At 35.2% G+C, this 26,489-nt stretch overlaps 1 protein-coding gene across 1 annotated transcript; it reads left to right on the top strand.

Annotated features, from left to right (window-relative positions):
* The first annotated feature begins 10,057 nt into the window (after positions 1–10,057).
* On the top strand, positions 10,058–11,178 carry LOC139888136 (uncharacterized). The gene is made up of 2 exons (XM_071871167.1): positions 10,058–10,907; positions 11,144–11,178. The coding sequence occupies exons 1-2, from the start codon at positions 10,058–10,060 to the stop codon at positions 11,176–11,178; spliced, it is 885 nt and encodes a 294-aa protein (XP_071727268.1).
* The last annotated feature ends 15,311 nt before the right edge of the window (positions 11,179–26,489 follow it).

The raw sequence follows: 26,489 nt of genomic DNA, 5'->3' as shown, positions 1-26,489 counted from the left end.
CAAGTAATTTTGCAATGGGAGCCGTTTTAGGACAAAGGATTGAAAAACGATTTCAACCTATATATTATGCTAGTAAGACATTAAAAGAAGCACAAACAAACTATACAACTACTGAAAAAGAACTCCTTGCTATTGTCTTTGCTTTTGACAAATTCCGAGCATATCTCGTTCTAGCAAAAACGGTGGTCTATACCGACCATTCTGCTCTTAGATACCTATTTTCAAAACAAGATGCTAAACCAAGATTAATCCGTTGGATCTTACTCTTACAAGAGTTTGATATTGAAATCCGAGATAAAAGAGGAGCAGAAAATCTCGCCGCTGATCATCTTTCTCGTCTTGAAAATCCTGAGTTAGAAGTTCTAAATGAATCGGCCATACAAGACAACTTTCCTGATGAATATCTATTGAAGATAGATTATAAAGAAATCCCATGGTTTGCAGACTATGCAAACTACTTAGTTTGTGGATTCCTTGAAAAAGGATTATCGTACCAAAGACGAAAGAAATTCTTCAGTGATATAAAACACTATTTCTGGGAAGATCCACATCTGTTTAAAAGTTGTCCTGATGGAATAATACGCCGATGTGTATTTGGAGATGAAGCTAGTAAAATTTTAAACCATTGTCACACAGGACCAACAGGAGGGCATTATGGGCCTCAACTAACAGCAAGAAAAGTTTATGAAGCTGGATTCTATTGGCCTACAATTTACAAAGACGCACACCTTCTTTGCAAATCCTGTGATGCTTGTCAAAGGGCCGGAAAAATAAGTCAACGTGATGAAATGCCACAAAATGTCATCCAAGTATGTGAAGTATTTGACATTTGGGGTATTGACTTTATGGGTCCATTTCCAAAATCTCATAATAATCTATATATACTCGTAGCCATTGATTATGTATCTAAATGGGCGGAAGCACAAGCTCTCCCAACTAACGATGCACGAGTTATAGTCAACTTTTTAAAACGTCTTTTTGCAAGGTTTGGAACACCGAAAGCTTTAATAAGTGATCGGGGTACTCATTTCTGTAATAATCAACTTGAGAAAGTTCTTAAAAGATATGGAGTAACTCATAAAATCTCCACCGCATATCATCCACAAACAAGTGGACAAGTTGAAAATACCAACCGAGCTTTAAAACGTATTCTAGAGAAAACCGTAGGATCAAATCCGAAGGAATGGTCCATTAAATTGGAGGATGCACTCTGGGCTTTTAGAACAGCCTACAAAACTCCAATTGGAACCACACCTTTTAGACTTGTTTATGGAAAAGCATGTCATCTTCCAGTAGAAATTGAACACAAAGCATTTTGGGCTTTGAAAACATGTAATCTTGATTTACATGAAGCTGGACGTCTACGATTAAGTCAACTAAACGAATTAGAAGAATTAAGACATGAAGCATACGAAAATTCGTTAATCTATAAAGAAAGAACGAAGAAATGGCATGATAAAAGAATCAGAAGTTCAAAAGAATTTAAAGAAGGAGACAGAGTTCTTCTTTTCAATTCACGATTCAAGCTATTTCCTGGAAAATTGAAATCAAGATGGTCTGGACCATTCATAGTCAAAAGAGTTTTCCCATACGGAACGATAGAATTGATAAATTCAAATGAGATTGAATTTAAAGTTAATGGTCACAGAGTTAAACATTACATACATGGTCCGATGGAAGTCGACAATGAAGTTAATCATAATTTCGATACCACAGCTAACTAAGTGTGGGGAGAACCAAGTCTTTAAAGGATAATATGTATTTCTGTTAGAGTTAGATTGTCTGTTTTCGTGTAGTTCTCGAAAATGGAACCCGAATGGTCTTTCCCTAGCAGACCCTAAAGAACTAGTCTTCTCCCCCCATTCTGAATTTTTATTTTTTTTAGGTTTTTACAAAATGAAGACTGCCTGTGAACTAAACCATGGTCTAATGCTACACGCTTTGATCACTAAAAGAAATAATGACATACTACCGAGTGAAATAGTATCAGTAATCAGAGAAAGAATGGACGGAGTTAGAAAAGAATCCAGATGCGAAGATAATAAGTTACAATTTGGTAAAGGAAAATCAAAATCCGCAGCGAAAAGAAGAGCAAGACACCTAGAACGATGTCACAAATGCGGAAAATGGTCACATGGAGGTAAATGTTCAAATAATCAAACCTATTCAAATACCGAATTTGTTACTTTATGCAGAGACGGACCGTTCATATGTTTAGAAGAAAAGACACTGAATGCTCGAGGTTACGCCTATGTAGCCATGGAAAACCAATTAAACCGACTATCTTATGAATGGGATAGATCATATAACTAAGAAATCTATTTCACAGGTATGTCTGTACAGTTTTTATTTTTTTTTAATTTTTTTTTAACGTTTTGATAATAAACGCTAATTTGTTCGCTAAAAAGTATTAAATTGGTATTAAATAAAATTAGGTTTGGCGACCGAAATTATTGATATCATTCAAAAATTTATTACATCACTGCGAAATTTAACGTTTATTCTTAAGGTATAAATATCTTTAATCAATCAACCCAAAATATTTCAAAAATTCGTCATGAGTTAAATTAGGTCTTGGAACCGAAATTACTTTACTGAAAAGAGGGGCGCATATTTTTGATAATATTTGATTGATTAAAGTGGGATAAAAAGACAAAAAGATTTTTAATTTTATTTTTACCATGTTTTTTTTTTAAAAATTAATATTTGAACCCTTTATAAATATTGTAAACTTTGTAATATCAATATTTTTAAAATTGTAAATATTTAAAAAATTAATATAAGTTTGATATGAATTTATTAAGTTGGTGTGAATTTTTAATTTTTAAAATATAAATATTTAATTTTATGCATTTCAAATTTTAAGTTTGGTGTGAATTTTTAATATTAATTTTGAATTTTATATTTAAGTTGTGTGAATTTAAAAACAAAAATTTACTTTATCTCATTTAAGTTAAGAATATGATTTTTAAAATTCGTCGTAAGTTGAAGACTAGGTCTTTGAACCGAAATTGCTTTACCCAAGGGAGGGACGAGAACTTTTATTATCATTATTTTTAATCTTATTGATTTAAAGTATGCCAAAAACATTAAAAAACCCAAAAATCTTAGCTTTTAAAACAATCGCTACAAAAAGACAAATTTTAAAATTTTGTCGAGAGACGGACTAGGACATCGATCCGAAACGACCTCGTCCTAAATAACAAGGGAAACAAAATTTTAAAATTAATTACTTAATTGTTTTAATAAGTTAATGATTATAAAAAAAAAAAAAAAAAAAAATACCAAACTCCGCGAGTCGCGGAGTTTGGAGTGCATTTCGCCGCGACTCGCGGAGGGATCGAAAATCAGAAAAAAAATAAAAAGAGCTGAACGATCAGTGCACCACACAACTCAAACACTGCGAAAAATAACAGCGAAAATAGCTGCGAAAAACCCGAAAAACACCCTCAAAAATCCCAATTTTTAACCGTTAATCACCAAATTTTTTGCTAAAATCATGTTGAGAAGGATGCTATCTAAGAATTACTCAAGAAAAACGGTAAATTTCTACACCTAAACACCATTTAATCCGAAATTTGGTGTTCTTGAGCAAATTTTTCCCCAATTTGATTTTGATGCTTTTTAGTGTAATTAGACTTAAATTGTTTATGTATTATGCTTGTATAACCTAGATTGATGCTGTTTAACATGATTAGAAGCCTTAAACTTCAAATTTTGAGTAATCTAGGGTTTGTGTTCTTGAGCAAATTTGGGGCTTTTTGATATAAACAGGTTATGGCCGATTTTTGTCATGAATTGTTGCTAAATTGAGTAGTGTAACATGTCTAGGTAGTTAAATGATCCAAACTTTGAGCCTAAACATGATTTTGAGAATTAAAGTGGACTTTTTCAAGTCTAAAATTCATAAACTTGATTTTTGAAAGATAATGCCATTTGAGACTTGTTTAATTGCTAGTAATGATTATTTTGACATGTTATTTGAGTTGAATGCTTATGAACTTGGCGAAAATTTTCGTATATGCTTATTTGAAAAATTGTAGATTTGATAAAAATGTGAAAATAAGCTTAAGTTTGATATAAATTGATAATGTCATTGTAATTATTTTGATTGATGATTTTGCTGACACTAATGCATATTTGGATGCACAAAAATTGTGTTTGATGTGTTTTGCAGAATGAAAGGGGTGAATCTTCATCCCAAGCCCGCAATGCTCCTGCTGAGAATTTGGAACAACAGGAGGTGGATAACTACTACAAGCAGGATACACCTCATCCAGTCATGACCTTTTCCGATATGCACTTGGAAGAGTTGCACCCGAACCTGAGATTTGACAGACTTTGGATAGATTATCCAAAATATCAACGGGGTTTGCATACTCTTCATTCTAAGGTTGTTGAGGTACCGAGGGTCATAGAATGGGGACCCTTAGAAGCTGTAGAATTGGCCGGGCCAATTAGGGAATTACTTGTACAGAGGTATGGTAATTCTTCTTTTAATGACTGGATATGTTTATTCACCATACGTAGACCTGTATATAAAGTATGGTGTGAAGAATTGTTATGTAGTATAGAGTTGAATGATCGGGTAGCTAGTTTAACCGATCGTTCTTTTATTAGATTTTTGTTAGGCGGTTCGATGCGCCACATGTCTTTACTGGACATGGCTCAGGCTTTACGTATATATACGCCTGAGGAGTTAGCGTCTACCGATTGTAGAGGATTGATACTAAACGGTAGAAAGATAGATGAGAATTTTGATACACACGGTGTGTGGAGTCAAATGACAAGCCATCACCATTTCAAAGGGGGAAACTACTCTTATTTGGATATAGATAGAGCCGAATTAAGTGTGATACATAGGTTTTTAGCTAATTCGATTACACAAAGGGGTAAGAACAAAGAAAAAGTAAATGAACAAGATTTGTTTTACCATATGTGTATTCGAGACCCACAAAGCCCTGTAAGTATACCATATTGTGTGGGTTATTATTTATCAGCTATGGTTCGGGGGATGCGACCACATAGCATAATAGGAGGTGGTATTTTTATTACTTTGATTGGTGAATATCTCGGTGTGGATATAAGTCGGGGGGGATTATTACTAGAAGAGCCGGAACCCCGCGACACTATAGGTTTAAATGTATACCATGGTGCGAAAGTTTTGAAGAGGCGAAATAACGCCGCAGTACGATACCATGGTAGACATCCACAGGTGGAGAGAAACCAACAACAAGGTAATGTAGGAGGGGGGAATGAGATGCAAGAAATGCATAGGTTTATAGCTTCTCAGGAATACGAAAATGCTAGACAGAGAGCATTTGAAGATTGGCAAGTTCATCAGAACCAGATCATAGCTCATTGCCAACATATAGGTAGAAACTATATTCCTACACCGAAACCCATCTTCCCTCCTTGGTCTATAGAGATGCAGCCACCATATCCTACGTATGATCCTGCCGAAGCATTCTATAGCACTTATGGTTATGCCTGGAACCCCTATTGGTACCAATATCATCCTTAGTATACTTATTTTTTATTTATTTTGTAATTTGTAATTATTGATACGTTTAATACTTTTGTTAATATTGTAATCATTAATTATCTAACTTTTATTCTTAAATTTTAATAATTTTTGAATGTGGGGTAATATACCAAACTTCAAAAATATGTATATATATTTGCAGTTTATCTTATGTACACAACAGGGTAAAACAACGCATTTTCAAAGACTGGCATTAAGTTCAGCAAAAGCAACTAATTTTGACGACAAGATGCAAAATATATGTGAAATAACAACAAGACGGAATGAACAAATGATGTGCACCATTTATCATTCAGCAAACAAACGCCAATATATTTGGAAACTTTGGTAAAATTTAATCATTTTCACACTAATCACCCTCAATAATTTAAATTGTTACTGATTTCTTGCAAATGAGGGCATTGCAAGATCTTAAGTGTGGGAAGGGGTTAAATTCTTTCGGATTTTAAAAATTTTTACTTTATACATTTGGTTACCATTAAAAATACTAGTAAAGCAGTAGTTGTATTAGAATCTAGTGCTCTATGATAATAAAGAACAGCCCTAGTCTTATATACTGACTACCCAATTCTAGTAAAATTTTTCAAAATTTTCAATTAAATGAATTCAAATCATGTTTATACATATTTATGAACGATAAAACTAGGTTTTAACACCGAAATTATTGTTACCTCGGAAAGGACATAAATTAAGAAACAAACTAAAATGTCAAAATTCATTTAAAATGGAATAGAGGACGATAAAAAGAAAAATAAAAAGCCAAGTGTGGGAAAATTTACCAAGTTATTTTAAACATATGTCACATATATCTGTAACAAATAACTGAAAATACTTTTGCTTTGGACTAAACTAAACTGTTTTACCCGATGAAAGAAAAGAAGAGATGGATCTACACGATGAATCAATTCCATCATTAAAAGGAAGTAAAGTCTTCTGAAAAAGAAACGCGCTTCTTGATTTAGGTCATGAAGTTGTCGTTCAGACCAGCTGTAGGTTGACGAAAAATCTAGAAAAGTCATCACTAAAATCAGCAGGAAATCCACGGACCTCAGCATTAAACAGGGTCGCCATGTGGTCGGATTTATCCTAACCATGAGAAGGATTTATCTCGTACAATGGGGGGGCACCATGCAAATTAGCTGGATAAGACTAATGAATCAGATCCCCAGAAAGGATAATCTCCTTAAAGATTAAAAATCAGCTTTTAAGACTGATATTACTCAATCCTAGAGATTGACCTTAAAGATTGAGAATTCAAACTCATGGAATTCAATGATATCTAAACTCGAGCTTGAACGAGAAAATATTTTGATCAAAATTATAAACCGATTTATTTTCTGAAAACCCTATTTTCAATGCGTTCATTACCATTGAACGTAAAAACCTAGGAATTCACCTGGAATTCATTAGGTCACCTGAACCAAATCGGGTGTCAACCGTAAGAACGGTGGTTGCATAGTGGTCAAAGACAGGACCTTGTGCCAGACCGAAAAATTATAAGGGTGAGCTTTACTATTGCTCCTACCAAGGATAGTAATTGCATCCGACACGTTATAGACCATAATCAAAAGCATGTCACGGGACATTGCCTTAACAGTTGCTTGTTCAACGCTTTCCTTTACAACCGGACGGTAGTTTGCCGAAAGGTAATATACGGAACAAGTAAACTGGACGTGTTGCTTTCCTAATACAAGGTTAGCAAGTGGGTGACACAAAACCATAAGTTTTGATCTAAAATTTTCAAATCTGAAACCTACCAAACCCACAAAAATATTTTGCAAACACCGGTAAAGGGTTATCCCGGAAAACTTATCTAGGGTAAAAACTAGATTTAATTTTCAAAAGATCAAATGTTTTCATAAAGATCCAATTTCATTAATGGATCTAAATTTTTATAGTCATGTGGGACTGTAAACCATATCGTTACTACCATTGTTTATACCGCCGTATAGAAATCACTGATGTACAAAGTGTGAAGAATAAAGAAGTGATTCTAATATTTCAAGACGATATTGCTTGAGGACAAGCAACGCTCAAGTGTGGGAATATTTGATAATGCTAAAAACGAACATATATTTCATAGCATTATTCCTCAAGAAAGACAAGCTTTTATTTGCAATTGTTCTATTTACAAGTGATATTCGTTTAAATAATAAAAGGTGAAGACAAAAGACAGATTCGACGAATTGAAGACGCAAACGACCAAAAAGCTCAAAAGTACAAAAGACAATCAAAAAGGTTCCAATTATTGATAAGAAACGTCTCGAAATTACAAGAGTACAAGATTCAAAACGCAAAGTACAAGATATTAAATTGTACGCAAGGACGTTCGAAAATCCGGAACCGGGACCAGAGTCAACTCTTAACGCTCGACGCAACGGACTAAAAATTACAAGTTAACTATGTATATAAATATAATATAATATATAATTAATTATATTAATTATATATATATTATATATATAAATAAAAACCGTCGGCAGAGAAAGACTCCAAGGACTGAGCTGTAAATTCATTCTCCGCGACTCGCGGAGTTTGAAGAGGATATCACCGCGAGTCGCGGAGCCCCAAAATTAAAAACTGCCTATAAAGCCAACCGAATTCTGATCAAAATCATCATCTTTTTCTTCTCTTATCATACGTAAACGATATATATATATATATATAATTTATATTTTAATTTTAATTATAATTCTAATAATAAGGGTATGTTAGCAAATATTGTAAGGGTGTAAGTCGAAATTCTGTCCGTGTAACGCTACGCTATTTTTAAATCATTGTAAGTTATGTTCAACCTTTTTATATTGATGTCTCGTAGCTAAGTTATTATTATGCTTATTTAAAACGAAGTAATCATGATGTTGGGCTAATTACTAAAATTGGGTAATTGGGCTTTGTACCATAATTGGGGTTTGGACAAAAGAACGACACTTGTGGAAATTAGACTATGGGCTATTAATGGGCTTTATATTTGTTTAACTAAATGAAAGTTTGTTAATGTTAATATAAAGATTTACAATTGGGCGTCCCTATAAATTACCATATACACTCAATCGGACACGATGGGCGGGGTATTTATATGTACGAATAATCGTTCATTTAACCGGACACGGGAATGGATTAATAGCCACTAGAATAATTAAAACAGGGGTGAAATTACATTCAAGGGTAATTGGTGTAATTGTTAACAAAGTAGTAAAACCTTGGTTTACACGCAGTTGATAACCTGGTGTATTCATTAAACAAAGTATTAAAACCTTGTTACAATTCGAATCCCCAATTAGTTGGAATATTTAACTTCGGGTATAATAATAATTTGACGAGGACACTCGCACTTAATATTTATGACTGATGGACTGTTATGGACAAAAACCAGACGGACAGATTAAATAATCCAGGACAAAGGACAATTAACCCATGGGCATAAAACTAAAATCAACACGTCAAATATCATGATTACGGAAGTTTAATTAAGCATAATTCTTTTATTTCATATTTAATTTCCTTTATTTTATATTTAATTGCACTTCTAATTATCGCACTTTTATTTATTGTTATTTAATCGCACTTTTAATTATCGTACTTTTTAATTATCGCAAGTTTATTTTATCGCACTTTTATTATTCGCAATTTCATTATCGTTATTTACTTTACGCTTTAAATTAAGTCTTTTATTTATTTAATATTTTACATTAGGTTTTAACTGCGACTAAAGTTTTAAAATCGACAAACCGGTCATTAAACGGTAAAAACCCCCTTTATAATAATAATATTACTTATATATATATGTTTGTATTTTTATAAAAGTAAACTAATATAGCGTTGAGCTTTGTTTAAAGATTTCCCTGTGGAACGAACCGGACTTACTAAAAACTACACTACTGTACGATTAGGTACACTGCCTATAAGTGTTGTAGCAAGGTTTAAGTATATCCATTCTATAAATAAATAAATATCTTGTGTAAAATTGTATCGTATTTAATAGTTTTTCCTAGTAAAATATAAGCTATTTTATATACACCTCGCATAACATCAGGATTCTATCCCCTTTTTTACTGATAGTTAGTTACCCAATACTGGGTCCATGTACGTGTATATATTGTATGTTAAACTGATGAATAAAGGCAAGCAATTCAATTACTTTCATGGTATCAGGCCTTTCTCCTCTCAAATTCACACTCCATTTTCTGCAAATTTCTTCCACTTTATCAACCTACAATGGCAGACAAGCAAAACTTTCATCCTGCCTTAACAATTTCAAACATTAAAAATCTCATACCTATTACTTTGGAACTCAATAACAGCCTTTACAATTCTTGGTCTCGTTTGTTTAAACTCCATTGCACAGCCTATGGTGTACTCGATCATATCATCCCACCAACTGATGACTCATCTTCCACCAACACCACCAACACCACCAATCCCAACACAGATCCAATGTGGCTTTGATTGGATGCTATTGTGTTACAATGGATTTATGGCACTCTTTCCACCGAGCTTCTCAATACCGTCATGGAACAAGACGAAACCACTGCTGCTGCTGCCTGGTCTCGATTACAATCCGTTTTTCAAGACAACAAGAATTCCAGAGCGTTATACCTTCACAGGCAATTTTCAACAATCAAGCTTGATGATTTTGCCAATGTTTCAGCCTATTGTCAACAACTCCAGTCTCTAGCCGATCAATTGATGAATGTTGGGGACAAAGTATCCAACGAGCGAATGGTCCTTCAACTCATCGCCGGCTTGAATGACAACTTCGACACCGTGGGAACGTATTTTACTCAATTAGATAAGCTGCCATCTTTTTATGAAGCACGTTCCAAGCTTATTTTAGAAGAAACACGAAAGCAAAAACAAATTATCCACAACACTGGCAATAACGACGCTGATCTAATCACCACCACTACCACAAAATCGTCATCTCCAATTGACCAGTCACAACCACGATACAACACTCAACGAGGTCGAGGTAATAATCGGGGTCACAATGGTCGGGGTCGTAATAATAGCAATCGGGGTCGTGGATGGTCCAACTTTTATCAATCGGGTGGCATTCCCTCATCTTCGCCGACTAATTGGAAACAACAGCAACCGCCATTTACCAATTGGGGTTATCAACAAAACCCTTGGGCTCAGCAGACTCCTCCATGCCCTTATCCAACTACGAATTGGGTCAGGCCCAATAGCAACCAAGCTGGGCTTCTCAGTCCTAGCCCTCATCAGCAAGCTTACAATGTGGAAACTAGCCAGTTTTGTCCTACTGAGTTGAATAATGTGCTTCACACTATGTCTCTAAATTCTCCGGACGAAACATGGTACATGGATTCAGGGGCTACTTCTCACATGGCTGCGAACTCAGGTTTACTCTCGTCTTATTCTCCATTAAATCACTCTAAACAAATTATAGTTGGAAATGGTTATGGGATACCAATACAAGGGTTGGGACAATCTAAAATAAACAACCCACACCATCCACTATACTTGAACAATATTCTACATGCCCCTAAACTAATTAAAAACCTTGTATCGGTTCGACGTCTTACTCTTGATAATAATATATCTATATCATTTGATCCTTTTGGTTTTACTGTGAAGGAGTTTCCCCAGGGCACGCCAATATTGAGATGTAATAGTACCGGCGACCTATACCCCATCTCCACTTCCATGTTGCAACGTGTCACATCGCCTAGTTCATTTGTTGCCGTTTCTCAAGACTTATGGCATAATCGTCTTGGACATCCCGGAGCAAATATTTTAAATTCTCTTAGAAATAAAAGTTTCATTACTTGTAATAAAAGTTCTTTAAATTCTGTTTGTCAATCTTGCGTATTTGGAAAACACATAAAAATGCCATTTGTTACTTCTCGTTCAACTTCACTTTCACCTTTTGACATTATTCATAGTGACTTATGGACCTCACCCGTACTAAGTACATCCGGACATCACTATTACCTATTATTTCTAAATAACTACTCCAATTTCCTATGGACTTTCCCCTTAGCAAACAAATCTGATACATATTCCGTCTTTCTAACTTTTAACAAATATATTAACATACAATTTGGAAAACAAATCAAAACCTTCCAATGCGACAATGGAACTGAATACAATAACAAATCCTTTCATCAATTTTGTACTCAAAATGGAATGTCATTTCGTTTTTCGTGTCCTTACACATCACCACAAAATGGAAAATCCGAACTCAAAATACGAGCCATTAATAACATAATTAGAACACTTCTATCTCACGCTTCCGTACCACCATCTTTTTGGCATCATGCCTTACAAATGGCCACATATCTCATTAACATTCTTCCTAGCAAGCTTTTACAATATCAATCACCTTCACAAATTCTTTATTCGCGCACCCCCTCTTACACTCATCTAAGAACATTTGGATGCTTATGCTTTCCATTATTACATTCAACAACTATAAATAAATTACAACCACGTTCTACACCGTGTGTGTTTCTAGGTTATCCTCAAAATCATCGTGGTAATAAATGTTATGACATCCACTCAAAGAAAATTATTATTTCTCGTCACGTTATTTTTGACGAAGCCCAATTTCCATTTGCAAACTTATCAAAATTCACTCCAAAAACTTATGAATTTCTACACGATAATATTCATCCACTTTATACACTTCCATCTACCTGGACAAGTCAAAGCTCGCCTACCAGTGTGCCTTCTATTATCTCACCCACACCTAATAATCAGCCCAATCTCGCTACACCTTCACCATCATCTACTGGGCCATCATCTAATATTAGCCCACTATCTAAGTCTAATTCTCCTACTGGACAATTTCATAATAGTCCTCCTCCATCACCTTCTACTTCAAGTAATAATTCACCTACACCTATTAATACTCTCCTACAATTCCTACTGATCCATCACCTGTGCATGATACGAACCTCACTCCCCAACCAACTAGAACTATCACTACTAGGAGTATGTCTGGCATTCATAAGCCTAAAACTCTTTTTAACCTGTCCGCTACTACTACCCTCTCTCCACTACCTAGTACACCCAAACAAGCCATATCTGACCCTAATTGGAACCATGCCATGACCGATGAATATAGAGCTTTAATGGACAATAACACTTGGGTACTTGTACCGCGGACTAATGATATGCATGTTATTAGAAGTATGTGGATTTTCAGGTAAAAATTTAAATCGAACGGGTCACTTGAAAGGTACAAAGCAAGGTTGGTTGGTGATGGTCGTTCTCAAATGGTCGGCATTGATTGTAACAAAATGTTTAGCCCTGTCGTTAAACCGGCAACAATTCAAACCGTTTTATCCATCGCCCTTTCTCGCTCTTGGTTAATAAATCAACCTGACGTCAAAAATGCATTTTTACATGGGACTTTAAAGGAGACAGTATATATGCATCAACCTTATGGTTTTCATGATCCTACTAAACCGGATCACGTGTGTCTTCTCAAACGATCTTTATACGGGTTAAAGCAAGCACCACGTGCTTGGTATCATCGTTTTGCAACGTATGTGTCTTCGATTGGGTTTGTTAATAGCAAGTCAGATAACTCTCTTTTTGTCTACAAAAACGGTAATCAAACGGCATATATTCTACTATATGTAGATGATATCATATTAGTAACATCGTCGCCTGCTCTTAAACAATCAATCATGTTGCTTCTATCTCATGAGTTCGCTATGAAAGATCTCGGTTCACTTAGCTACTTCCTTGGCATAGCTGTCACTTCCAACAAACAGGGGCTGTTTTTGAGTCAATCTTCATATGCAAAAGATATAATTGCAAGGGCTGGTATGACTGCTTGCAATCCTATTAAAACCCCTGTTGATACTAATGCCAAGTTAAGCACCATAACAGGTCCATTGTATGCTGATCCTACAAAATACCGAAGCCTAGCTGGCGCCTTACAATACCTAACGTTTACGCGACCCGATATCTCATATGCCGTTTAACAAATTTGCTTACATATGCATGATCCTAAGGAGTGTCACATGCATGCACTTAGGCGTATTATTCGATACCTTCAAGGCACTTTATCATATGGGTTACAGTTAACACCATCGTCTACTACCTCCTTAGTTGCATATACGGATGCCGATTGGGGCGGATGTCCCGATACTCACCGTTCTACTTCCGGATATTGTGTCTTCTTAGGCACAAACTTAATCTCCTGGTCTTCAAAATGTCAACCGACGGTATCTTGCTCAAGTGCGGAAGCCGAATATAGAGGTGTAGCTAATGCCGTATCTGAATCATGTTGGCTTCGTAATTTACTTCTTGAGCTCCATTGTCCCATTTCAAAAGCAACAATGGTACTTTGTGACACTGTGAGCGCTATTTATCTTTCTGGTAATCCGGTTCAACATCAACGAACTAAGCATATAGAAATGGACATTCACTTTTTCCGTGAAAAAGTTACTCGTGGTAATGTTCGGGTTCTACACATTCCTACTCGTTTTCAAATTGCGGATATATTTACAAAGGGCCTTCCACGAGTTCTTTTCGAAGAATTTCGGTACAGTTTAAACGTCCGCTCCACTCCCGCTTGAACTGAGGGGCTATATTAGAATATTAATATGTAACAAATTGTCATATGTTGTAAAGTGTAAGTCTAGTTAGTCAACATACAACCTAGTCATAAGTTGTACATATTATTTAGGAAGGGATTCTATCCCCTTTTTTACTGATAGTTAGTTACCCAATACTGGGTCCATGTACGTGTATATATTGTATGTTAAACTGATGAATAAAGGCAAGCAATTCAATTACTTTCAAAAAATATTCAATCATGTTTTACCCATAACTTCTTCGTTTTAAATCCGTTTTGAGTGAATCAAATTGCTATGGTTTCATATTGAAATATATTTTAGAATTTAAACAGAAAAAGTATAGGTTTATAGTCAGAAATACAGGTTACAAGTTATTTTTGTAAAGGTAGTCATTTCAGTCGAAAGAACGACGTCTAGATGACCATTTTGGAAAACATACTTCCACTTTGAGTTTAACCATGATTTTTGGATATAGTTTCATGTTCATAAGAAAAATCATTTTTTCAGAAGAACAACTTTTAAATCAAATTTTATCATAGTTTTTAATTAACTAACCCAAAACAGCCCGCGGTGTTACTACGACGGCGTATATCCGATTTTACGGTGTTTTTCGTGTTTCCAGGTTTTAAATCATTAAGTTAGCATATCATATAGATATAGAACATGGTTCTAGTTGATTTTAAAAGTCAAGTTAGAAGGATTAACTTTTGTTTGTGAACAAGTTTAGAATTAACTAAACTATGTTCTAGTGATTACAAGTTTAAACCTTCGAATAAGGTAGTTTTATATATATGAATCAAATGATGTTATGAACATCATTACTACCTTAGGTTTTGTGGATAAACCTACTAGAAATGAGAAAAATAGATCTAGCTTCAAAGGATCCTTGGATGGCTTGAAAGTTCTTGAAGCAAAATCATGACATGAAAACAAGTTCAAGTAAGATTTCCACTCGAAATAAGATTGTTAAAGTTATAGAAATTGAATCAAAGTTTGAATATGAGTATTACCTTATATTAGAAAGATATCTTACTGTAAATAAGAAAGATTTCTTGAGGTTGGATGATCACTCAAAGTGGATTTGCAAGATTGGAAGTAAGCTAGCAAACTTGGAAGTGTTGTTGGTGTGTTATTGAGTAGTTGTTTTGTAACTTGGTTTATGTATGGATTTATGATTATGAAGATGATGAAGAGCACTTAGAACAAAGGAAGAACACTTGAGAGAGAGTAATTTGATTCAAGAAAATTGCAAAGTGAATGTGTTTTTGGTGTGCCATATTCACGTGAAGTATGGAGTCCATATAGGCTCCATTAGTTTGTTGTTTTGTTAGATATTTCTTGCTAGATGTTAAATAATGGTTCCCACATGTGTTAGGTGACTCACATGGGCTGCTAAGAGCTGATCATTGGAGTGTATATACCAATAGTAAATACATTTAGGAGCTGTGTATTGTACGAGTACAAATACGAGTGCATACGAGTAGAATTATTGATGAAAATGAACGAGGATGTAATTGTAAGCATTTTTGTTAAGTAGAAGTACTTTGAAAAGTGTCTTGAATTTTTTCAAAAGTGTATGAATACATATTAAAACACTACATGTATATACATTTTAACTGAGTGGTTAAGTCATCGTTAGTCGTTACATGTAAGTGTTGTTTTGAAACCTTTAGGTTAACGATCATGTTAAATGTTGTTAACCCATTGTTTATTATATCTAAAGAGATATTAAATTATTACATTATCATGATATTATGATGTATTAATATATCTTAATATGATATATATACAATTAAATGTCGTTACAACGATAATCGTTACATATATGCCTCGTTTTGAAATCATTAAGTTAGTAGTCTTGTTTTTACATATGTAGTTAATTGTTAATATACTTAATGATATTATTACTTATCATAATATCATGTTTTTACAAGTTTTAACATTAATGAATCACCGGTCAACTTGGGTGGTCAATTATCTATATGAAACGTATTTCAATTAATCAAGTCTTAACAATTTTGATTGCTTAACATGTTGGAAATACTTAATCATGTAAATATAAATTTCATTTAATATATATAAACATGGAAAAGTTCGGGTCACTACAGTACCTACCCGTTAAATAAATTTCGTCCCGAAATTTTAAGCAGTTGGAGGTGTTGACGTATCTTCTGGAAATAAGTGCAGGTATTTCTTCTTCATCTGATCTTCTCATTCCCATTTGAACTCGGGTCCTCTACGAGCATTCCATCGAACCTTAACAATTGGTATCTTGTTTTGCTTAAGTCTTTTAACCTCACAATCCATTATTTCGACGGGTTCTTCGATGAATTGAAGTTTTTCGTTGATTTGGATTTCGTCTAACGGAATAGTGAGATATTCTTTAGCAAAACATTTCTTCAAATTCAAGACATGGAAAGTGTTATGTACAGCCGCGAGTTGTTGAGGTAACTCAAGTCGGTAAGCTACTGGTCCGACACGATCAATAATCTTGAATGGTCCAATATACCTTGGATTTAATTTCCCTCATTTACCAAATCTAACAATGCCTTTCCAAGGTGCAACTTTAAGCATGACCATCTCTCCAATTTCAAATTCTATATCTTTTCTTTTAATGTCAGCGTAGCTCTTTTGTCGACTTTGGGCAGTTTTCAATCGTTGTTGAATTTGGATAATCTTCTCTGTAGTTTCTTGTATTATCTCTGGACCCGTAATCTGTCTATCCCCCACTTCACTCCAACAAATCGGAGACCTGCACTTTCTACCATAAAGTGCTTCAAACGGTGCCATCTCAATGCTTGAATGGTAGCTGTTGTTGTAGGAAAATTCTGCTAACGGAAGGTGTCTATCCCAACTGTTTCCGAAATCAATAACACATGCTCGTAGCATGTCTTCAAGCATTTGTATCGTCCTTTCGCTCTGCCCATCAGTTTGTGGATGATAGGCAGTACTCATGTCTAGACGAGTTTCTAATGCTTGCTGTAATGTCTGCCAAAATCTTGAAATAAATCTGCCATCCCTATCAGAGATAATAGAGATTGGTATTCCATGTCTGGAGACGACTTCCTTCAAATACAGTCGTGCTAACTTCTCCATCTTGTCATCTTCTCTTATTGGCAGGAAGTGTGCTGATTTGGTGAGACGATCAACTATTACCCAAATAGTATCAAAACCACTTGCAGTCCTTGGCAATTTAGTGATGAAATCCATGGTAATGTTTTCCCATTTCCATTTCGGGATTTCGGGTTGTTGAAGTAGACATGATGGTTTCTGATGCTCAGCTTTGACCTTAGAACACGTCAAACATTCTCCTACGTATTTAGCAACTTCAGCTTTCATACCCGGCCACCAAAAATGTTTCTTAAGATCCTTGTACATCTTTCCTGTTCCAGGATGTATTGAGTATTTGGTTTTATGAGCTTCTCTAAGTACCATTTCTCTCATATCTCCAAATTTTGATACCCAAGTTCTTTCATCCCTATACCGGGTTCCGTCTTCCCGAATATTAAGATGCTTCTCCGATCCTTTGGATATTTCATTATTTAAATTTCCCTCTTTTAAAACTCCTTGTTGCACCTCCTTTATTTGAGTAGTAAGGTTATTGTGAATCATTATATTCATAGCTTTTACTCGAATGGGTTCTCTGTCCTTTCTGCTCAAGGTGTCAGCTACCACATTTGCCTTCCTCGGGTGGTAACGAATCTCAAAGTCGTAATCATTCCATAATTCAATCCACCTGCGCTACCTCATGTTCAGTTGTTTCTGATTATATATGTGTTGAAGACTTTTATGGTCGGTATATATAATACTTTTGACCCCATATAAGTAGTACCTCCAAGTCTTTAATGCAAAAACAACCGCGCCTAATTCCAAATCATGCGTCGTATAATTCTGCTCGTGAATCTTCAATTGTCTTGACGCATAAGCAATTACCTTCGTTTGTTGCATTAATACACAACCGAGACCTTGCTTTGAGGTGTCACAATATATCACAAAATCATCATTCCCTTCAGGTAATGACAATATAGGTGCCGTAGTTAACTTTTTCTTTAACAATTGAAACGCTTTTTCTTGTTCATCCTTCCATTCAAATTTCCTCCCTTTATGCGTTAATGCAGTCAATGGTTTTGCTATTTTGGAAAAATCTTGGATGAATCTCCTGTTATAACCAGCTAGCCCTAAAAATTGGCGTATGTGTTTTGGAGTTTTCGGGGTTTCCCACTTTTTAACGGTTTCAATCTTTGTTGGATCCACCTGAATACCTTCTTTGTTCACTATATGATCGAGGAATTGAACTTCTTCCAACCAAAATGCACACTTTGAAAACTTGGCGTACAGTTTTTCTTTTCTTAACAACTCTAGCACTTTTCTCAAATGTTCTTCATGCTCTTGGTCATTCTTTGAGTAAATAAGTATGTCATCGATGAAAACAATGACAAACTTGTCAAGGTATGGTCCACACACTCGGTTCATGAGGTCCATGAACACAGCTGGTGCATTAGTCAACCTAAATGGCATAACCATAAACTCGTAATGACCGTAACGCATCCTAAAAGTAGTCTTTGGAATATCATCCTCCTTCACCCGCATTTGATGATACCCAGAACGTAAATCAATCTTCGAATAAACCGATGAGCCTTGTAGTTGATCAAATAAGTCGTCGATTCTCGGTAGTGGGTAACGGTTCTTGATGGTAAGTTTGTTCAACTCTCGGTAATTGATACACAACTTGAATGTACCATCTTTCTTCTTGACAAACAGAACAGGAGCTCCCCATGGTGATGTACTTGGTCGAATGAAACCACGCTCTAACAGTTCCTGTAATTGACTTTGTAATTCTTTCATTTCGCTGGGTGCGAGTCTGTATGGAGCACGAGCTATTGGTGCAGCTCCTGGTACAAGGTCTATTTGAAATTCAACGGATCGATGTGGGGGTAACCCCGATAATTCTTTCGGAAATACATCGGGAAATTCTTTTTGCGACGGGAACATCACTGATGTTCTTTTCTTCAGGTTTAACTTCCTTGATGTGTACTAGAATGACGTAACAACCTTTTCTTATTAGTTTCTGCGCCTTCAAACTACTACTAAGATTTAATTTTGCGTTGTTCTTTTCTCCGTACACCATTAAAGGTTTTCCTTTTTCACGCATAATGCGAATCGCATTTTTGTAACAAACGACCTCTGCTCTCACCTTTTTCAACCAGTCCATGCCAATTATTACATCAAAACTCCCTAACTTGACTGGTATTATATCGATTTTAAACGTTTCATCCCCCAGTTTAATTTCTCTATCCCGACATATATTATCTGCTGAAATTAATTTACCGTTTGCTAATTCGAGTAAAAATTTACTATCCAAAGGCGTCAATGGGCAACTTAACTTAGCACAAAAATCTCTACTCATATAGCTTCTATCTGCACCTGAATCAAATAAAACATAAGCAGATTTATTATCAATAAGAAACGTACCCGTAACAAGCTCCGGGTCTTCCTGCGATTCTGCCGTATTAATATTGAAAACTCTTCCGCGGCCCTGCCCATTAGTATTCCCCTGATTCGGGAAATTACTTCTAATTTGGCCCGGTTTTCCACATCCATAACAAACAAAGGCGGCATTACTTGTTTCGCCACTATTTGTTCCTTTAGTTTTGTTAAACTTTGGTCCATAGACCTCACACTTTTTCGCACCATGGCCAGTTCTTTTACACTTGGTGCAAAATGTTGCGCGGAACCCATTCTGGTGGTACTCTTCACACCTTTGGCATTTTTGGTTTTTGTTGCCATTGTTGTTATTGATGTTGTTGTTGGGATTGTTATTGTTGTTGGAACGGTTGTTGTAGTTGTTGTTGTTGTTATTGTTGGGACGTTTGTTGTAGTTATTATTGGGATTGCGGTTATTGTTGCGATTGTTGTTACGGTTGTTGGGATAGTTGTTGCGATTGTGGTTGTAATTATTGTTGTTGTATTGGTGACCCTTGTCACTGGTTTCTTCCCACTTTCTCTTAAGTTGTTTCGTGTTGGCTTCTTCGGCCGCCTGCTCTTTAATTCTTCCCTCAATCTGATTTATGAGTTTATGAGCCATTCGACTTGCCTTTTGTATGGAAGCGGGCTCGTGTGAACTCACATCTTCTTGAATCCTTACTGGTAACCCTTTTATAAACGCGTCAATATTCTCTTCTTCATCTTCGAACGTTCCTGGACATAATAGGCACAACTCTGTGAATCGTCGTTCATATGTGGTAATGTCGAACCCTTGTGTTCGTAACTCTCTAAGCTCTACCTTGAGCTTATTGACTTCATTTCTAGGACGGTACTGCTCGTTCATCAATTGCTTGAATGCCGACCACGGTAGTGCGTAAGCAGCATTTTGTCCTACCTGTTCAAGATAGGTGTTCCACCACATTAACGCAGTACCTGTGAAGGTATGCGTAGCGTACTTAACTTTGTCCACTTTAGTACACTTACTTATGGCAAACACCGATTTGACTTTCTCGGTCCACCGTTTCAATCCAATTGGTCCTTCAGTTCCATCAAATTCCAAAGGTTTGCAGACAGTGAATTCTTTGTAGGAGCATCCTACACGATTTCTTGTGGAATTAGTTCCACTGCTAGATCCAGAGTTATTGTTATTTTGCATCGCAGATTGTACTGCGGCTATGTTTGCTGCAAGGAAAACACGGAAGTCTTCCTCGCTCATGTTCAAATTCTGACGAGTCGCTGGTGCCATTTCCTTCAAAAATAGCCAAAAGAATTGAGTTAATCATATAGAATTTAAGAGTAGTCAATAGTATCTCGCAGCATTATATGAACTTATTTATAAAAGCTTTTTCTTCATATTAGCATTTTAGTACCTACCCGTTAAGTTCATACTTACTAGCTACTATACAACTCAACTACTACGCTTCTATATGAAAAACTTATTACAATAATATTTCGCGTTCAAACTTTATACAAAATATTACAAACTTACAATACCGCTATTATACATATAGGATGAAATATAGCACATAATAACTTTGCTACCCGGTAGCTATAAAGGCAATTCTAGTTAATATGCAAGTTGTTCAGCAAAAGAAATAAAGATATGTAATTCATAAGTCCATAAATAAGTCATGCATTCTGGTTTTACTAAGACGACTTCCCATCCTTGATCTTGTGGAAAGTAACCGTTATGACCATTGGCTAGGCAGCATGTTGTTATGTCGTCAAAAGGACGAGGGTTTCGTAATGCCCAACAGCCTCGTAGCAATCTAAAAACCTTGTTTCTTACCCCAACTACTGAGTCCGTCACTTGTGAAAATGTTTTATTTAAAAGTTTTAACCCAATGTTCTTTTTCTCCATTTGATGAGAAGCGAACATTATTAACCCGTAAGCATAACATGCTTCTTTATGTTGCATATTAGAAGCTATTTCTAAAGAATGGAGTCCTATGTTGGGATATGTTGAGTCAAAATAGGTTCGTAACCCGTAGCGTAAAATTGCATCTGGGTTTCCCGCACTAAATGCCTTAAAGAAAACTTGACGTAACTTAAAGTCTCCCCAATGTGATATACCCCATCTTTCAAAGGAAAGCCTTTTATATACTAAGGCATGCCTGGAATGTCTTTCAAATGTTTGACAAACTAATTTTGCCGTAACTAATTGTGCTGATGAATTCTGCCGGACTCTAGACAAGATTTCATCAATCATATCTCCTGGTAGGTCTTCTAAAATTTTTGGTTGTCTATCCTTAACGTCCATTTTGTGTTTTTATACTGTAAAATAGACAAGGATTAGATTTGTAAAAGATAATTAACAAACAATACAAGCAATATTTACATAGAACATAAAAGTACAAGCACACTACAATACATATAATACACAACATGATTACAACCCTCTAATCTGAATCACTGGTTTCTTCTTCTTCGGAATTGGTTCGTTTTCCTAATTTTTTAGGGATATATGATGTTCTCTAATACGAGCCGTCGTATTCCACAATAGTTTAGAAAAACCTGGTGGTTTAGAGGTTCCCGGGTTATTGTTACAATTTAGGAAATACGGACGTTGTCGATACATATAAAGTTCATCGGGGTTGGAATCAGGTTTCTCTATTTTTATACCTTTTCCCTTATTATTTTCTTTTGCCATATTAAATTGGGTCGAGGTAATTTCTATAACATCATCGGAATCCTCATCGGGATCCGATTCATCAGAAAATTGGTAATCTTCCCAATATTTTGCTTCCTCGGCGGAAACACCATTGACCATTTTTAACTTTGGTCCGTTGGTTGATGATTTTCTTTTATTTAATCGATTTACTGTAGGTATCAATATTTCTTCCTCCGGAACCTCTTCTTCTTCCGGTTCCTCCTCTTCCGGTTCCTCCTCTTCTGATTCCTCTTCTTCCGGTTCCTCTTCTTCCGGTTCCTCTTCGGGAATTTGTGAATCTTCCCAAATTATATTCGACTCTTCATTATTGTTAGGTGATTCGATGGGATTTGTACTAGTGGTAGACATCTATCACACAATATCAAACACATTAAGAGGTTAATATATCACATAATATTTACATGTTAATAATATATAGTTTCCAACAAAAGTGTTAAGCAATCGTTTTTAAAGAAAACACGGTCGAAGTCCAGACTCACTAATGTATCCTAACAATCTCGATAAGACACACTAATACAAATTTCTTGTTCTATAAGACCAACGCTCGGATACCAACTGAAATATCCCGTTCATATTGATTATAAACGTTCCATATTAATTGATTTTGTCGCGAGGTATTGACCTCTATATGAGACGTTTTTCAAAGACTGCATTCATTTTTAAAACAACCATAACCTTTATTTTATCGATAAAGGTTTAAAAAGCATTACATAGATTATCAAATAATGATAATCTAAAATATACCATTTACACACGACCATTACATAATGGTTTACATTAAGAATATATTACATCAAAAATAAGTTTATTGAATGCAGTTTTTACACAATATCATACAAGCATGGACTCCAAATCTTGTCCTTATTTTAGTATGCAACAGCGGAAGCTCTTAATAATCACCTGAGAATAAACATGCTTAAAACATCAACAAAAATATTGGTGAGTTATAGGTTTACCTATATATATTATCAAATCATAATAATAGACCACAAGATTTCATATTTCAATATACATCCCATACATAGAGATAAAATTCATTCATATGGTGAACACCTGGTAATCGACATTAACAAGATACATATAGAATATCCCCATCATTCCGGGACACCCATCGGACATGATAAAATCGAAGTACTAAAGCATTCCAAATTCCAGAATGGGGCTTGTTGGGCCCGATAGATCTATCTTTAGGATTCGCGTCAATTTGAGGGTCTGTTCCCAAAATTCTTAGGCTACCAAGCTAAAAAGGGGCATATTCGGCTTCGATCATTCACCCATATAATGTAGTTTCATTTACTTGTGTCTATTTCGTAAAACATTTATAAAATTTGCATGTATTCTCATCCCAAAATATTAGATTTTAAAAGTGGTACTATAACTCACTTTCACAAATTTTTACTTCGTCGGGAAGTAAGACTTGGCCACTGGTCGATTCACAAACCTATAACAAATATGTACATATATATCAAAGTATGTTCAAAATATATTTACAACATTTTTAATACGTTTTAATGTTATAAGTTTATTAAGTCAGCTCTCCTCGTTAGTAACCTACAACTAGTTGTCCATAGTTAGATGTACAGAAATAAATCGATATATATATTATCTTGGATCAATCCATGACCCAGTGTATACACATCTCAGGCTAGATCACAACTCAAAGTATATATATTTTTGGAATCAACCTCAACCATGTATAGCTAACTCCAACATTACTGCATATAGAGTGTCTATGGTTGTTCCAAATAATATATATACATGGGTCGATATGATATTTCAAAACATTTGCATACGTGTCTATGGTATCCTAAGATTACATAATATATTAGGATACATGTATAATACAATATAAGTTAGCTAGGATATGGTTTGTATAGAATTGTTACAATATTTCCCGTAGCTACAACAATCAAAAAATATCCAATCTTGTTTTACCCATAACTTCTTCGTTTTAAATCCATTTTGAGTGAATCAAATTGCTATGGTTTCATATTGAACTCTATTTTATGAATCTAAACATAAAAAGTATAGGTTTATAGTCAGAAATACGGGTTACAAGTTATTTTTGTAAAGGTAGTCATTTCAGTCGAAAGAACGGCGTCTAGATGACCATTTTGGAAAACATACTTTCACTTTGAGTTTAACCATGATTTTTGGATATAGTTTCATGTTCATAAGAAAAATCATTTTTCCAGAAGAACAACTTTTAAATCAAATTTTATCATAGTTTTTAATTAACTAACCCAAAACAGCCCGCGGTGTTACTACGACGGCGTATATCCGATTTTATGGTGTTTTTCGTGTTTCCAGGTTTTAAATCATTAAGTTAGCATATCATATAGATATAGAACATGTGTCTAGTTGATTTTAAAAGTCAAGTTAGAAGGATTATGTGATGCCCCGTACAAAACCATCGTGTACGAATCATCAACAACAGGATCATTACAAGGTCAAATACTATATGCGGTTTCAAAAGAAGTTTGCATTCATGAATAAAGGTAACGTTTTAACCAACGTCAAATGTTTTACAACAGAAGTACGCTTCAATGAACAGAAGAAATTTAGTAATAGTACGTGACCCCAATGGTCGTTACAAATCATTGTTTCAAAAGGTAACATAGTTTGAATGCAATAAAAATGTTTCATGCGGTGACATCTCTAGTAAGCACAGCGGAAGTCTACAAGGCATGACTAGTACAGCTGAAGCAAGCAAACCTTAAGCATCTGAGAAAAACATGCTTAAAAACATCAACACAAATGTTGGTGAGCTATAGTTTAAGTATAACAGTAATGTAAGGTAGGAAACGAGATTTTAGTGCTTCAACAACGTTTCAAAACAGTATGAAAAGTATATGTATAACCGTGGGCACTTGGTAACTAACTTAACGTTTATCACCCCCTAAAAGTACACTTGGCGAGTGCGTATGTTTACGAAGTATTAAACACCCGTTAAATGCTAGCGCTACTAGCCCGAGTGGGGATGTCAAACCCTATGGATCCATATCTAAGATTCGCGTTCACCGGTTCAAAGACCAATGACTAAACGTTACCGAGCTAAGGGGAAAGTTTATATCATTGTATAACCCACACATATATAAAGTTTAAGTACTCGTGCCTAGTATGTAAAACATAAAATACGCATGTATTCTCAATTCCCAAAATAATTAAAGTAAAAAGGGGTGCTATAACTCACAGTGTTAAGTAGTAGTAAAGTTGGTTCGGGAAAGTAAGCAAGTATGTAGGTCCGGAAAGTCCTCAACCTAAGTCAAAAGTTACTAAGTTAGTAAATCGTCCCAATAGGTTTATAAGTATGTAAATTAGGTCTTAAGTATCATCATCATTCATCATTAAACAAAAAGTGTAAAGTAAGTTATAAGTCAAGACTAGGGTTTGAAATAAAGGCTGACTTCGATCAGTCACCGCGACCTCTATACAAACTGAAATGAGGTGAGACCAGTGGCCATGGCTCCGTATATGAGTCCTTTAGTTGATGTAAAAGTTCCAGAACCAAAATCATCTTCGTTTGACCGTGGTGACGGTTTAAGTGCGAGTAAGTCAGAATTTTCAGCACAACGTTAAAAGGACATAGTGACGTTCGGAGGGCCATAGATCCTAAACCGTAACTTGGATTAAGACGAGTCTTAAACGAAAAATTATCTACCCGAACAGAGATAACTGAAAATAAACTTTACAGTAGCCCAGGTATTTTGATCAGACCCGAAAAATAGTAGGTTTAGTGTTCCGGTGGGTTCTTGGGGCTCGATGCTCATCACTGTTCTCATCCTTGATGCATATAGCTTCAAGTGTACAATCGTTGATGTGTTTGCATCATCTTTACCAAGTTTTGACCATCATAACATAATTGTAAGTCTAAGATAAGTAGCACAACTCAATTAAGTGTTGCAAGTAGTTTGATGAACCAAAGTTACATCAAGATCTTAGATCCGACACATACATGAACTCTAAAAGTAATATTAAGCTACAAACTTGAAAGTAAACTAAATAATCAAGATCTTAAGTTGTAGAACATAGTTCTTAGTTAGATCTTGAAGATCCAAGACCCAAAAGTCTAGATCTAAAGTTACTAAGTTAAATCCTAAGTCATAACACTTGAATCTTTACTTTAATGAAACCATAAGTTATGAAACTTAGATTCTCATCTTGTAAAGTTTATGTAAGCTTACAAGCTCTTGTTTACAACAAAATAAGAAGACCATAAGCTATAGAAACTTAG

Source organism: Rutidosis leptorrhynchoides, chromosome 2 (genome assembly GCF_046630445.1).
Source record: "Rutidosis leptorrhynchoides isolate AG116_Rl617_1_P2 chromosome 2, CSIRO_AGI_Rlap_v1, whole genome shotgun sequence".
In the NCBI taxonomy this organism is placed as follows: domain Eukaryota; kingdom Viridiplantae; phylum Streptophyta; class Magnoliopsida; order Asterales; family Asteraceae; genus Rutidosis; species Rutidosis leptorrhynchoides.
This window is presented reverse-complemented; position numbering and strand designations above follow the sequence as displayed.